This window comes from Montipora foliosa, chromosome 6 (genome assembly GCF_036669935.1).
Source record: "Montipora foliosa isolate CH-2021 chromosome 6, ASM3666993v2, whole genome shotgun sequence".
Classification (NCBI taxonomy): Eukaryota; Metazoa; Cnidaria; class Anthozoa; order Scleractinia; family Acroporidae; genus Montipora; species Montipora foliosa.
Window position 1 is genome coordinate 20,264,123 of NC_090874.1, and position 14,640 is coordinate 20,278,762.

The 14,640-nt window shown below is 40.0% G+C and overlaps 1 protein-coding gene across 1 annotated transcript in view; it reads left to right on the forward strand.

Annotated features, from left to right (window-relative positions):
- Positions 1 to 3,873, forward strand: part of LOC138005153 (NFX1-type zinc finger-containing protein 1-like) — a 60,514-nt gene extending 56,641 nt beyond the window's left edge. Inside the window, exon 16 of the mRNA XM_068851428.1 lies at positions 2,114 to 3,873. Within this exon, the coding sequence (XP_068707529.1) occupies positions 2,114 to 2,310 (197 nt within the window). The 3' untranslated portion in view covers positions 2,311 to 3,873. The remainder of the gene's footprint in view (positions 1 to 2,113) is intronic.
- The last annotated feature ends 10,767 nt before the right edge of the window (positions 3,874 to 14,640 follow it).

Sequence of the window (14,640 nt, forward strand, 5' to 3'; positions counted from 1 at the left end):
TCGGCCCAGGGGCCGAAACCCGAAGAGATATCATTGGATCCCCCGCGTATGTACAGAATATATACTTTACGTCATAGAAAGTGCGGCGTACGGGGTTTTATTCACGAGTTGTTTGTGTCAAAAACCCGAACGAGCGAGGAACGAGCGAGTGAGGGTTTTTGACAAAAACAACGAGTGAATAAAACCCCGTGCAAAGCACTTTCTATGTCGTGAACTGTTTATTACACATAAGACGAGAATTTTCATTAAAATAGTTTTCTGAACGCAAATTAGAAACAAAAACTCACTAACAATAGAACCAAATGCAAATTTAATTTAATTCAATAACATAGTACGATTTGCACGAGGCGCACGAGATGCACGAGTGATTGGCATGGAAACGCCTTTACGCTATCGTTGATTGGTTATACTTCCACATGTGAAATAGCTGTACGCCATTCTGATTGGCTGTATAAGCCTTTTCCACATGTGAAAATAAGGCGTATAGATTTGTACAAATGAGCTTTATGGAATAAAATTCTCATGTTATGTGTAATAAAACAAATGACGGATTGTTGGCTTGATAGTGAAAAAAGTCTCAATGTTTCATAAGTGCGACGCGCAAAGGATCAACAAACTGCTGTCAATTACCTTACATCGAAAGATTAGCCTAGCCATTGAGGTTCACATTGCAACCAGGCATGACTTGATGCTACTTTACTTTGAAGAGTAATTCGTGGCAAATTGAATGATCTACAAGGCGTTATTGAAGTCCAAGTACCGGATGTCATTGCTATTCAATAAACAAAGATTGATTCAGATGTGACATCTACACCCTGAACTCATGAATTGGGCTTCTCCATCTTCAAAAAGGACAGGTCTCTCAGTGGAGGGGGTGTTCTACTTGCAATAAAATCTCCCTTGGACCGTATTCCTTGTCCTGACCTGGAAAACTTTGCATCTGAGAGTGTATGGGCTAAAATATTCTTAAAGGGACAACCACAGTACTTTTGCAGTTTCTACCGTCCCCCGCAGCAACCTATTGATGAAATGCAAAGTCTACGAAAGCAGCTCGACCTTATTACTAAATCTCACCCACGTTTTTAACCAGCCTGGATTTCACATTTTGGGGGACCTCAATTTTGGAAAGATAGACTGGATAACTCACCTAAACACTGATGGGAACGATCTCTCAAACTCTGATGTCCAACTTGGTTGGTCACCTCTAAAGCTTCGTAGACAAATGGACGGAATAACTCTCTTTAACAAAGGCTTAAATAACCTGGCTGCACTTCCCTTCCTGGAATCACTGCAGAAGCCCACCAGGAGATCAAGACACACACATTGTAAACACTATATCCCACTCTCAGCTCATACCACTTTGTATAAATACAGTTTTCTACCACAAGCAGAAGCTAAATTGGAACAGTTTACCTCAATCTATTATCGACTTATCTACTAGCCCAGGAGCCTTTCACGATTCCTTAGCATCGTATTATTGTTAGTAATTCTAAACCGTTAGACCACTGACACTGTGCAATATATCTTTGTGAGGTAGCACAATAAAAGCGAAGCAAAGTGAAGAGTACTGAATGTAACTTACGAATTTACGACTCAAGACGCACGTTTCGATACTCATTCGTGCTTGTGTGTTCAAAAGGGTTGGAGGAGTAAGAATTGCATAGTTAGTTAGAGTGCGGCTTTCTGTGCGAGAGGTCCCAAGTTCGATCCCTAGCGACATCACATCCTTGCTTCGACTTTTTTCCATTCTGTGTAGCTTCAGGTGGCTTTAAATACCCTTAAAACGGAGCACTGAAGGAAAGGAAGCGGAGGGGGCGGGGGTAAAATGAGAGCTCCTAGGAGAGTACCCTCTAGACCGTAAAGGAACTTTCCGACGTTAAATAAAATGTACCTTCACCTCAGTACCAGAGATATGTCCAGAAATTCAAGTAATTAGATGCCCGCCGATTTCAATAAGCGTCATGAAGTGTCCTTTTGCACTCTGTCTACAACTTTAACAAAACTCGTCTCTTGGTATACAGACAATCAATTTCAGAAAATGTCCCCTGAACTCTGATCCTGCATCTGGGGAGATCTAAGGCTGAGGCAAGAGCTTGTTCTTTTGATTCCACAGGTCATATCTACTGTATCACTGAGTGCGGTGGAGCTATGGAAGAAGGCCGCTGTCCAGAGTGCGGCTCATCTATTGGAGGACGTAATCACCAACTGAGAGCAGATAACCGATTGGCCAGTGAAATGGATGGCGCACGTTACCCTGCCTTTTCTGATTTAGCCAATATCAACAACTTTGACCCACGTGACTTCATGTAATGCCATAGCAATACCGTTCCAGCCATGTTCCAGCTGAGTCAAGAAGGGATCCGTGCTAGTGTGTCTCTCTATACACTTTCCAAAGTGTATCTGTTTGATTTGTCGGGTCAAGGCTTCAGTTTTGTCTGGTTTTCGACTCTCGGATCCGCCTCTTATCTGACTGACTTAGTAAGACGGGATGACGGGGGCGCTTGCGACAAGTGTAGTGTGCATGTTCTTACAATTTAGCAGTTTTAGTTTTAAAGTATATCGTGTGTAGTTTTACACTGATGACTTCGTGCTCAGCCCCTCCCCCCCCCCCCCCCCTCCTACTAGAGTGGCGCAGATGTCACTGACAGTGGCACAGATATCACGTGCACTACGTTGTGCAATGTAAAAACCAGAACATTTCTGGCCACCAAAACAAAGTTTCCTTTTGTTCCAGTGGTTAGTGCATTCGAATGACAAAAGAATGTTTGTAAAACTGCATGTGTCACCCTTTTCAGCTTCATTAATTGATTTTCTAATACGGACCCTACATGACAGTGCACTGGAATACTACCACATCTAAAATGAGTAATTGGCACAGAAGACAAAGAAATGTGTAGGGGAATCTAAAGACGTCGTTGTTTACATAAGCCTTAATCATTGTGGCATTATGCTACGCACATTTATCGAAGATCAGTGATAAGCCAACCTAGGCCGTTTTGGCTGTCGGTTCTTTTTTTTTTCTTTGACTGACACATTTGAATGACAATAGATCTGAATAGGAGGGTCAATTTCGCTTTCAATGGTCGCCGAAAGCGATAATGAACACTCCACATCGTAAGTAACCAATTTTAACTAACTTATTTTCAAGTAGGAAGTTTAGTAAGTGCTTTTGTCTTTTCCTTTGCTTTAAGCAATGGGTACTTTATACTTGTTATACTTTTGAACAATAACTTAATATTACTTTTGGGCGAGTTATTTCTACTGTAATTGACCTAGCGTGTATGAGGATGCGTCAAGTGTCAAAAGCTGGGCCTCAGAAGAAGGTAAAAAAAATCCACCGAAAGCAAGTTGTATCATTTCTTTATTGGTATCTGTTTCAGTCATGAGACTTGATACAAAAAACTCTAAGAAAAAAAGCATAAGTAATTACAGTTTTGTCAAGATTTTTACAGGAAGACCGTAGAACATTTCTCAGAATGGCTGAGAAATGCGATAAATTTCTTTAACTCGTTCTGCATATTGAAAACAAGGACCATACCGTGGACAATACGGACATCAAAAACCTTTCGAAAAAAAACTTTAAACATAAAGATTTCATTACTTTTCTCTCCAGAGGCGAGGATGGATTTGGCTCTGATTATTTATCTTTATTTCTAAGCTGCGTGAACGTTTTTGAGACTCTTCAAAGAGACGTAAGGCATTCCCAACGTTCGGGAGACCAGCTCACCGTTGTAAAGAGAATTGCTGAATTGAATAGAAGATGGGCAACAGTATATAATATGTCAGAGGAATGCTCAAACGATTAGCATTTGGTTGTTGTCACGAACCTGTAAGCAGTCAAACAATTGAATAATGGAAGAATAAAGCGAGAAGTCTGGGTCCGATTTGCTAAATCTCTTTGTCAACGTTCATCAGTGAAATGGGGAATTCGAAGGTCCTTTTGATTGAAGCTTGTTCACAAATCATCGCGGTATATAGGGTCACAATTTTCCTACAGAAGCGTCATTTACCATCTCGTTACCAAAGCCTCTGATCCTATGCGCATGCGCATGATCCTCTCTCTCTCTCTCTCTCTCTTTAGACTTTCAGTCAGTTTTAACTGCACACACAGTCAAGCTCATTTTCAATAATCAGCTTGGCTTTCGCGTGAATATCTCGACGTCAATACCCTGATTAAGTAGGTAAATTAGTATAACCCGTGTCATCCTTAAACGAAAGGAACGCTGAAAACTGAAATTAACGATATTAACGTAAATCAAGTCAAATGTTGGGTTTTGAGGAGAGGGGGAAAACCGGAGTACCCGGAGAAAACCTCTCGGTGCAAAGTAGAGAAGCAACAAACTCAACCCACATATGACGCCTAGTCTGGGAATCGAGCCCGGGCCACATTGGTGGGAATGCATCCGGCACCTTATGATTTCCTAATGCCTTCTCTGAATTTTCTTCGAGTGAACGCCTCTTTTGCGCCTGTTAAATTGATCACTTCGGTCTGGACGATGGCACAAAAAGTGCGAATTCTAAAATTTCATGGATCTTTTTTATCATACTTAGCGTGTTTTCTATTAGTAACCGCTTTATCCAGATTCACGTCGTTTTTTTCCTCGACATTCGCATCCGGTTTCCAGAAGTTCAAGTTTTTTGAAGTTTATGCTGATGTGCTATCCGTTTCCCTCTGCTTTGACTTGCCCAACTTAAGGGGTGCCTTCTTAAGCTAATTTAACTACAGGCCTGACTGAGTAAAATACTGAAACTATATAAAGAGAAACTAGATTTTCTCTTTATATAGTTTCCAGTTTTCCACTAGATTTAAATATAGTTTCGCATTTTCTAACGGAATATTGCTTCTCAAAATGAATGTTGTAGTATTCGAAACGTAAGCTATTAATATGCGTTTTACTATGTTTTTTACCGGTGTTCGTGTGTTGTTCTTGATCATTAATTAATAATTAAATGGCCAAAGAACAAAAATATCTACGACCCCTCTTAACCTCAATGATCTCCTTTTATAATATTTCAAATCAATTCAGGGTAAGACATTGTGAATTAATCTGCACCCACAGGACTGGATTGTTTGACTGCTTGAAATTAGCATTAATTAAACTGCGAATTAGGATCCAGATTTCTACTCGTTTGTTTTCTCTTTCTTTCTTTCTAAATTGACATTTTAGCTTCTATTACGCTATCTTTGTTTTCTTTTACGTTTTTACATTTCCGTTTACTTTTTTCAATTGCGCATGCGTTTAATTACAGTTCTCAGCGGTTGTTATTTTAAACAAATTAAGGAACGTATACGCGAAAAAGCAGTGCCTTGAGCGGAGTCTGGAAATTTTAAACTCCAGACGCAAAATAAATGTTTATTTTAAAGTGACGTTGGCCGTCGGCGTTGTTAAGTTAACCAATGTTCCTAAACTAAATGATTTTCCAATGAAATACATCTGAAAGACATAATCCTTGCGAATTTAGGTTATCGCAATGTTGCCAAATGAGTCGAAGGAGAGATGGCCAGGGATTTATCTCTATAAATCAAGGTCCACACCTAGTACACACTGAGCTTCTGTCTTCATTGCGTGGAGCTACCATCATGGTATGATAATCGACTGATTAAAGATGAAAAGAAAGGAATGAAACCCATATAAAAAGAAGCATTCAATGCTTGCATGACTTCTTTGTTCAACGGGCGTTTCATGAACAATGAAATTTTTGTGAATGTCCGACATGTTAGAGTGAACCGGCAGATTATTAATTTAGTGTCTTATTGAATAAGGCAGCGACGACGGCACTTAAATCAATAACCAATGACTAATTATTTTATGCGGGCAGGGGATCCGATCGTGCCAACAAGGTCAGTGTTTCTCCCTTGACTTGACTGAAGCTGAACCGTTTTCACTTTTAGCCGCTACTTCGGTCATAAATAGTTGTAACACTTCGCTAGAACAGCACGTAAATCACATCAAAGCCATTGATAGGGTACCCCTCCTCCTACCTCCCTTCAATCATGATGTTGCGTTTTACCAGTTGGTTTTTGCACTCGAACCCAGAAACATTAACATTGAGGGGAAAAGAGGGCATTCATTTCCTTGTGTACATGGTCTTAACTAATCGCAGGAAATTAACGGAATTAGCTGGATTAGCCCAGTGAAATTGTCTGATGGAAGAACTAGAAATGGCGATAGAGGCCTGATTACGACCTGAAAGGAACCTTTTAATAACATAAGTTTGGAACAGTTACGTCATCCAGTCTCAAGGACACAACGTGATAAACATATAAAATGTAGCTCATGCAACAAGAAGTTGTTTATCTTACGAATATGAAAGCACTGTTTACTTGTGCACAGCCTTTATAATTATAAATTAACCTTGCGCCCTGGAAAAGAGAGGTCGCCGCAAAAGATAGCAATAACATTGAAGGGCGCCATAAACACTTGACATTAAACCACATCTAAACCCAGCCTTTTTAAAACATGACAATGTAATCAAACAAATGCCTATTCGACTGTTTCCCTTAATTAAAGAGCGCTTCAGTGGCCATGGAACAGATAGCACAGAGCACATTCCGCCTGGTCACCAGTTTTAGATCGACTCCCGTGCTGTGAAGATCCCAAGCAACAGCCAAATCATATGGCGGGTATGTATTCTCTGAGCGTGGGCTATCCACAGGGAACACATTCCGGCCATATGATTGGCTTTTGCCTATTCCCCTTGGCAGCTGTACAACCTGGGGGTAGAACTAAAAATAACTTGTGACGTATTACCTATTGAAAAGAGCATGTATCCGGGGTGCCCTCTCTTCCCCCTTTATTCCTCTTGCTTGAGGATAATAAGGAAAATTCGACTGATGACCTTCCGATCATTCATTTGGTGACTGGAATTGGCTCGTGCATTATTGTCCAGCTTTTTTCAGAAGCCCACCATATATATATATATATATAATGCTATGAAACAGTTTTTGTAGCAATCACCCACATGCCCACATGACACAGGAGGTCATAAGTGGGGGGGGGGGGGGGGGGGGGAATGCCCATGGGGTAAGGTTAGGGCGCTTGCCTTGTAAAACCGAACATAGCGACTTCAAGACCAGTTGTGACCACTCGTTGAAATTGATCCTAGTAGAACTCTGATTCAACTTCTCGGCTGCACTTGCGAAATAGCAAACTAGTTTGCCTACGACCAATTATTGGGATTCTTAAAGTTGTTTTGGTTGTTGTGTTCTATCTCTTGAATGTCATTTGTTCGGAGATATCAGTAGCCACAAGACTATTCTGAAATCCAAGCTAAAATAAAGTTTGTATGTAATTGGAAATAAGCGACCGTTTTTAATGACCGCGGAGCTAGAGCATTACATGTAGTTTCAAAGGAAGAAGAACAAGAAAAAGGATACCTATTGTATTCTATTTGTGCACGTTCATGCAAGAAAACGTTAACCTGAAGATTTATACGCCCATTTCGAGGATGCACCCTTTGGAACTAATTGTCAATCAAAATATCGAAATTACCCCAAGGCAAACTCTCTCGTGTCCCATATCTGTGGGATTATACTTGTTAAATAGATTACGCAACGACGGTTTATGTGTTATTTTATAGTGACTGGAAGAATACATAGAAAGACAGCTACGTGCAACGAATTCAAGAGCTGATTTTGTTTGTCCAAAAGTGCCGGGTGCTATTTGATTAATTCGATCAAATATGAACATATTTTATTAGCTTTTCGAAAGCAAAAGGGTTTGGCATTTCTTATGACACGAAAGTTCCCTGTTGAAGCTCTTCATAGTATTTCGAGATCAGATAATTTAAAAAACTGCTTTTAGGGTGTCTTAAAATACGAAAAAACTCAGTGACGTCTTGTCAGAATTTCCGTGGCTTTTCCCTCGTAAGGGCGCACCGCCCGAAAGAATGTGATTTACTGACTTGTTTAATTTAATTAGGATGCCATTATCCCAGATCCTCTATGCATGTCTTCAAAAGATTTCAAAGATCTTAAGATTTGAGACAAGTTAACAGCATTGTCCTCTCTTGTAAAAGGAGGCATTGCTGAGGCAAAAAACTCACCTGAAGCCAGATTTTAACATGAGTTGATGACTAATTGAAGTATTATATTGAATGCCTCTTTGAAGCAATCTGCAATCTTCAATCTGCAGATATGTCCAAAATTGAAAATCGCTGGCAAAATTTATCGCAAACGTCGCAAGGATTTTGTCTGCAGGGACAACATAGGTGTTAGCAATAATTAGCAACTATTCACCGAAGTGGAGGTGGCTAGAGGTGGATATTTACCGAGCTGCGAAGCGACGAGGTAAATAAATATTATCCTTCACTAGCCAACGACACTGACGTGAATAGTTGCTTAAGTGTATACTAAAACACTGAGATAATATAGCACAAAAAGATGATTTTAAATAATTTATTCCTGCAAAGATTACAACATTTTCGCACGCGAATTGCTTGGAGGTGAATAGCAAAGGATATCCAGAGTTTGAGTAGGCAATCGACGCGTACGTTTAACGCTATCCACTGTTTTAGCATGTACTAATCGCGGCTCGGTAAATATCCACCACTAGCCACCTCCACTTCGGTGAATAGTTGCTAAATAACGCAAAAATATGATAAAACGGGTGTCCGGGAAACTAAGACCTTAGACCTAAGCACTAGAATCATTATAGCATTGGTTTACATTTGGTGTTCCAAGCCTGGCTTTTTTATCATCATAGAAATTGATGGCTACCTCATGCAATCGCTTCGATCGCGGTATGTGAATTAGTAGTAGCGCCTGAACGATTATTGAGCCAAGAAGAACATCACTGAAGGAAAGAAAAAGCCATTTGTCTCCTCTCCTACTTAAAAATGCGTAGTCGCTTTAAGAAAGAAGTAGGCAAGTGAGTGCTTCTTTATCTAATGTGAAAAAGTAATGGCAAAGGGAAAGCACTGCGGGACTAAGTTGTTATTACTATCTGAAAGGTTGGTTGTATTTTCCGTTGTGTATTTACAGAGAATTTTGTCCTTAATAACATATTTGCCTTTTTGGTCTCCGAGTTTGAAGATTTTGTGTTCATCTTAATTTCAACTTTGGCGGGCGATATTTGCTCTATTTGGGGCTTCCATGCAGTGCCCTCTTTGCCCTTTGTTTCTTTCGTGGTAAATTAATCCTTCTTGCGACATTTACGATTCGTGTGAAAGCACACTTTGTTCTTAAGAAGTTAAATTCTTGTGACTTTTGCAATATTTTCCCTTGCAGAGGATGGTCTTCGCCCCAAGCTTATTTCTTTTTCTACCTTAAATTAGTTCTTACGTCGACAGTTGCCGTGGATTCGTGGTAGAGCGCATTTTGTTCTTAAAAAAATCCTTGCGACTTTTGCGATATTTGCGGCTTGCCAACGACCCCTTTTTCCTTTTGTTGTTGCCCTTGACATAAACCCCTCTAAATACTAAAAGTCCATAGTGCATGATAGCATCCCATATTTATCGATAGAAAGTTTGTAAGCATCCATTGTGTAAGGAAAGGGAGATACTTAAGGGCTGGAACACTCTAATCAGATCAGTCTTGTTCACTACACTAAAAATAGAGCCGGGATTTTTTTAAATTACCCACAGAGGTCATGACCACTTCCCCTGAAGGGCGTATGGCAAAAGTCGTCCAATGATGATGGACTTTATTCAAGTGGGCAGGCAAGTGTATTTAGCCTTGGGGCACTAATAATTGGTGACTCTTCACAGAAATTAAATCAACTCATATCAAATCACAGCTTGGTTTTTGAGGAGAGGGGAAAATCAGAGCAGAACCCGGAGAAAAACCTCCGTGGGAGCAGAGAAGACAACCAACAAACGCAACCCACATGTGAGGCCAAGTCTGGGATACGAACCCATGCCACATTGCCTTGAGGCCGCGGAGTGTTCTCTGCACTGCGCAATGCCTGCTCCTCAACACTATCCAAACATTCGAAATGATCGTCTCCTATGGAGGTGGATCGCGACTCGAAACAGTGTTTGCCGCAGTGCTGATGCATTTAAAGTGGTGGCCTTCGGGGTAAATTGTTTATCAATTAACCAGGAACGATTGCAAAATATCATTAACATCTTTAATAATGTGAACAGGAGAATGATCGCTGCCACCTCATGATCTAGCTCTTGTCGATGCCGATTCACTAACAAAAGCAACGAACGATATAGATCATCTTTTAGAACCAAAATCTCTTTGATATGTCTACGTTTGGAAAATACGCCATCAAGGGCCTCCGCCCCAGAAACATTTTTTGTTTTATCCTTCGCAGAGAGTCAATATCTTGGTGGCAATACTTTATTGAATCAATGAAAACTCCATGGCCACTCCTCTTGATGGGCGTATGGTAAAATAGTACAAAGAAGAATCTCAATTAGAATTCTTCTGCGTATTGTAAAATGGATACCGTAGCAGCTATGGATCATTGACTTGTCATGTAAAACATTATTAATATGAAAACTGGGGATGCTATAAGGGCGTGCAAAGTCTAAGTGATGCTCACTTCACTTGCGAAAGTTTCCGAATTCAAACGACACTAAACCGAATCATCTTCAACTTTTCACGTTGGGAAAAGAGATTAAGCGTCCAACCGGATTCGCCTTTGTGTAAAGGTATGCTAAACTGGTGCCGTTCTGACTTTCATTTCTTATGACTTGTTAATTCATTTTAAAAGTGTGTTTTCTCACGCCACTATGTTCAGAAGAAAACACGCCTTAAGCTTTGTTTTGAGAAATAACCTCACCAGCCGTCCATAATACCCTTATAGATTCACGCATTTAAATAATTGAACATGGCAGAAGATATACACCCTTTTAATAAGTCTGATATATGCCCTTTTCCTCTAATGACGTCGTTTCGGAACTCTTGCTTTCAAATTTTATTTAGAAATGTACAAAGGCCTAAAACTATTCCGATTTCTTTTCTTGTTTGAAGCCTTTGTACATTTCTAAATAAATTTTAAGAGCATGAGTTTGACGTCATTAGCGGAAAACGGCATACATTAGACTTATTAAAAGGGTGTATAAGTACTGGTACAAAGTAATGTTATACTAGGAGTTACTGATAGCAAGTGAATACTGCGAGAGGACCCAAGAAATACGACAACAAAGACAACAAGCTTTATTTGCATGGCCATAAATGTACAAATAGTGTTAAAAAGTTACTTAAGAATAGTAGTAATCTCGGATTATTGAAGTGCGTTCGACAGCCGCTTTGGAAGCAAAGGAGAAGGGTTGAGAAAGACATCAAATCGTATAGGACCGACGTTTGAGGATCGGAGCATGTACGTCTTGAGATGGTTTAATAAGTGCCGAGTACTGTAACTCAATTGACAGGTTAGAAATACTTTGCCCTTTGCTAGACTCCGAGTCATATGTAAGCTGGTGCGTTCTGTTTGGTTCAAGAAGGTAAGTTGTGGTTTAAAATAACTTCGCCAATAAGCTGATAGGACGTGTGGTTACTAGTAAAGTACTAAAAGGGAATCGAGTAACATTGCCATCGAAGCTGACATGTTGATCATTTCCAAGCTTACTTAATTTCTTTTTTCACAGCAAGTTAAAGCAGGGAATTGCTGTGGTTATTAGTTCCACTTTTTGTCTGAATAGAGTACAATATTGACAGTGGTCAATATACTAACAGCTTGATTCAGTGCTCGTCTTCCCATTTTCACGAAAAAAGTTTATTGAAGTTAATCCCTGTCAGGATACACAGCTAGCAGCCCCTCTTAAGTCAGTGATACGCCTGCTTCAGTCACCCATGCGAACCGAAGAGCAGAGGGGAGAATGGGGACAGAACGAGAAAGATTCTCTAACCTACAACAACTAAGGGAAATTCGGATTGGTCGGTTGGCAGTGGCTGTCAAGTTTCTTTGACGATTTAATTACTTCTCATTTTGACGCCAATCTATCTTCGATTTTTCTTGGGAGAAGATAAGCACGATGTGGCTTTTGCGATAGGCTTAGATCATTTATCCCTTCAGATGAGTGACACTGAACCCAAACAAAAGCAGCAACTTGCGGTCGAAACTCTCCTGTCGAGCAAGGATGTTATGGTTAAGTCATCTCTTATGCAGAACAAGCTCTGTCTTCAGACTGATTTAATGAAAGATGAGTCGTCCGTCCTAAACAAGAATTTCTCGTTGATAGGTGTAGACGAACGTCACAATGTCTAAGCCTGTCAAAACAATCCAACTTTTATGCTGCAAATCCGGCAAAAATCTTAGGCCTCTCTTTTACGAGGTTTCATCGGGCTCCTTTGGAGTGTCAGTCATTAATTCTTACGGCGGATAGTTGATTGAACGATGCATGCATTGTAAATCTTCCCACGCCGTTAATTTATTGATTTTTAGTGTTTATTTACAGTAGCGAATATCATTTTTAGTCGTAGATACGCGACTATCGTTAAGGGTCAGAATATGCAAATTTGTCACTCACTCAGATGCAAACTAATCAACAAGTCAATAAAGGGGGTAGTTTCTAAAGAAACTGTGGTGCTGCGTCGGTGGGGAAGTAGTACACAAAAATTTAGTTTTTAGCAACGGAGTTTATAATGTAAATTGACCACCTTACAGGGATTCTAAAAGCTGACGTTTCGAGCGTTAGCCCTTTGTCAAAGCGAATCGAACAACTTAGTATGGGTTGTGTGTAGTTTTTTTATAGTAGAGTAGGAGTTACGCTATTGGTGGTAACATGGCAACGTGAAAAACAGGAATACATCAGTTAAATGAAAAGCGTTTGTTAATACCGTGGGGATTACGGGTGCCGATTTGGAAGATGAATGTTTGTTCCAGATTCTTGCGGCTCTCCGTCGTACCTAGATGTAGGAAAAGGCCGCAGATAGTCATGTGTTGTTTGGAGTGGTTAGAGAGATTAAAATGACGAGCGACTGGCTTACATGCATCTTTGCCATTCTTCTCAACATCTGGAACAAACAGCTTCTCTGTCTTCTCAACATCTGGAACAAAAATTCATCTTCCAAATCGGCACCCTAGCCTTAATCCCCACGGTGTGAACGAACGCTTTTCATGTAACTAATGTATTCCTGTTTTTCACGTTGCCATGTTACCACCAATAGCGTAGCTCCTACTATACTATAAAAAAACTACACACAACCCATAATTCCTCGATTCGGTCTGACGAAGGGCAGGCTAACACTCGAAACGTCTTAGAATCCCTGTACGGTGGCCAATTTACATTATCAACTCCGTAGTCAACGACCAATATCGGTTTTTCAAGATATGCCAATTTGTCACTCACTCAGTTGAATACAAATCGATATGGTATAGTTAATGCATGGAGATGGTTATAAAACTGGACCTTTTCCTTTGTTTCATATTTTTGTCCGTCTTTTTGGCCTTGACCCTGCACAAAACACACCTTTTTTCGAGAAGATAACCAATCAAATCCTTCGATTAAATTATGCGCAACTAATTTGCGAACCCGTGCGAAGGGAAAGCAAAAGATTGTGCAGGGTCACGGTCAATTCAACATCGATTGCAACAACATTGTTCTCGCTTTTGCAAGTTCTAAGGTTTCATAAGCAGTCCCTCGATTAACTATGGATATGGCAACGATCAATATCGATTTTCCGACGTTTTACTTTCCGAAGTAATGCCGCAACGTATACGTTGAAATATTTTCGACTTTTCTTCGTACCGACGGGGTTGCCGTCGTCAGCATGTGTTATCGAGCCATTGCCCAGTGGAAGACTAAAGGCGCTATGTGTGTTGAAAATGAATGCGAAGAGACATCATAATTAACTCATCGATCAGCCAAGTTCACAGGTCCACTCGTATTAGCAAAGTAGCACGTCGAGAGATTGCTGTCATTGCCGTGGACAGCGACAACTGAGTTCACGTGTGCAAGCTATTGCTCTTTTAGTTTGTTATCATTATTTTATCATTCTATAGGTTATATTAAATACCTCTATGGTATACTTGTGAGATATTTAAATGCAAAAGGCGCGTAAATGTAAAAGGCGGGATTAAAACCACGCGATAGCTGTGTTTACAAAGTTGAGAAATATCCAGATGTTTTCGGTGTCACCTTGTTGAAGTTGAACAGTGAGACATTCCTTTACGAAAAGAATCAAAAAAGAATTCATTCTTTCCTAGCTAAATGGCTATCCTATGGTAGTTCTTAGGCTTTTAACAACCTCGTAAAAAGTTGGTTTAGTCTGCCAATGATCACGCATTCTTTTTAGATAAAAATCAAACACAGTGTGTAATATGTGATTGCCTTTCGTAGTCGCCATATACATCGTAATGCCTTTCTTTCAGAATACTTATATTTAACGGAGTATCTTGATCATTTATCACTTAATGAGACATAAATCTGATATACGTCCAGGTTTGACCCTAATTAAATGCACGCAGATTTCAGTAAGCGTCACGAAGTGTCCCCTTGCTCTTCTAGCCAACTTCAACATCACTTGTGTCTCAGAATACAGACAATTTACATCACAAAGTGTCCCCCAAATGCTGCTCTTTTAGTGAAGATTAACTGCTGCATTTACCTAAAGCTAAAAATAACGCTAACCTTTACCATTACCTTAATATTGTTGAAAATAGGTTGCAAATGCTTACACTTAAAGGGACACTTTGTGTTGAATGTCAAAATTGGGCGTGCATCTAATTAGGGTCAAACCTGGAC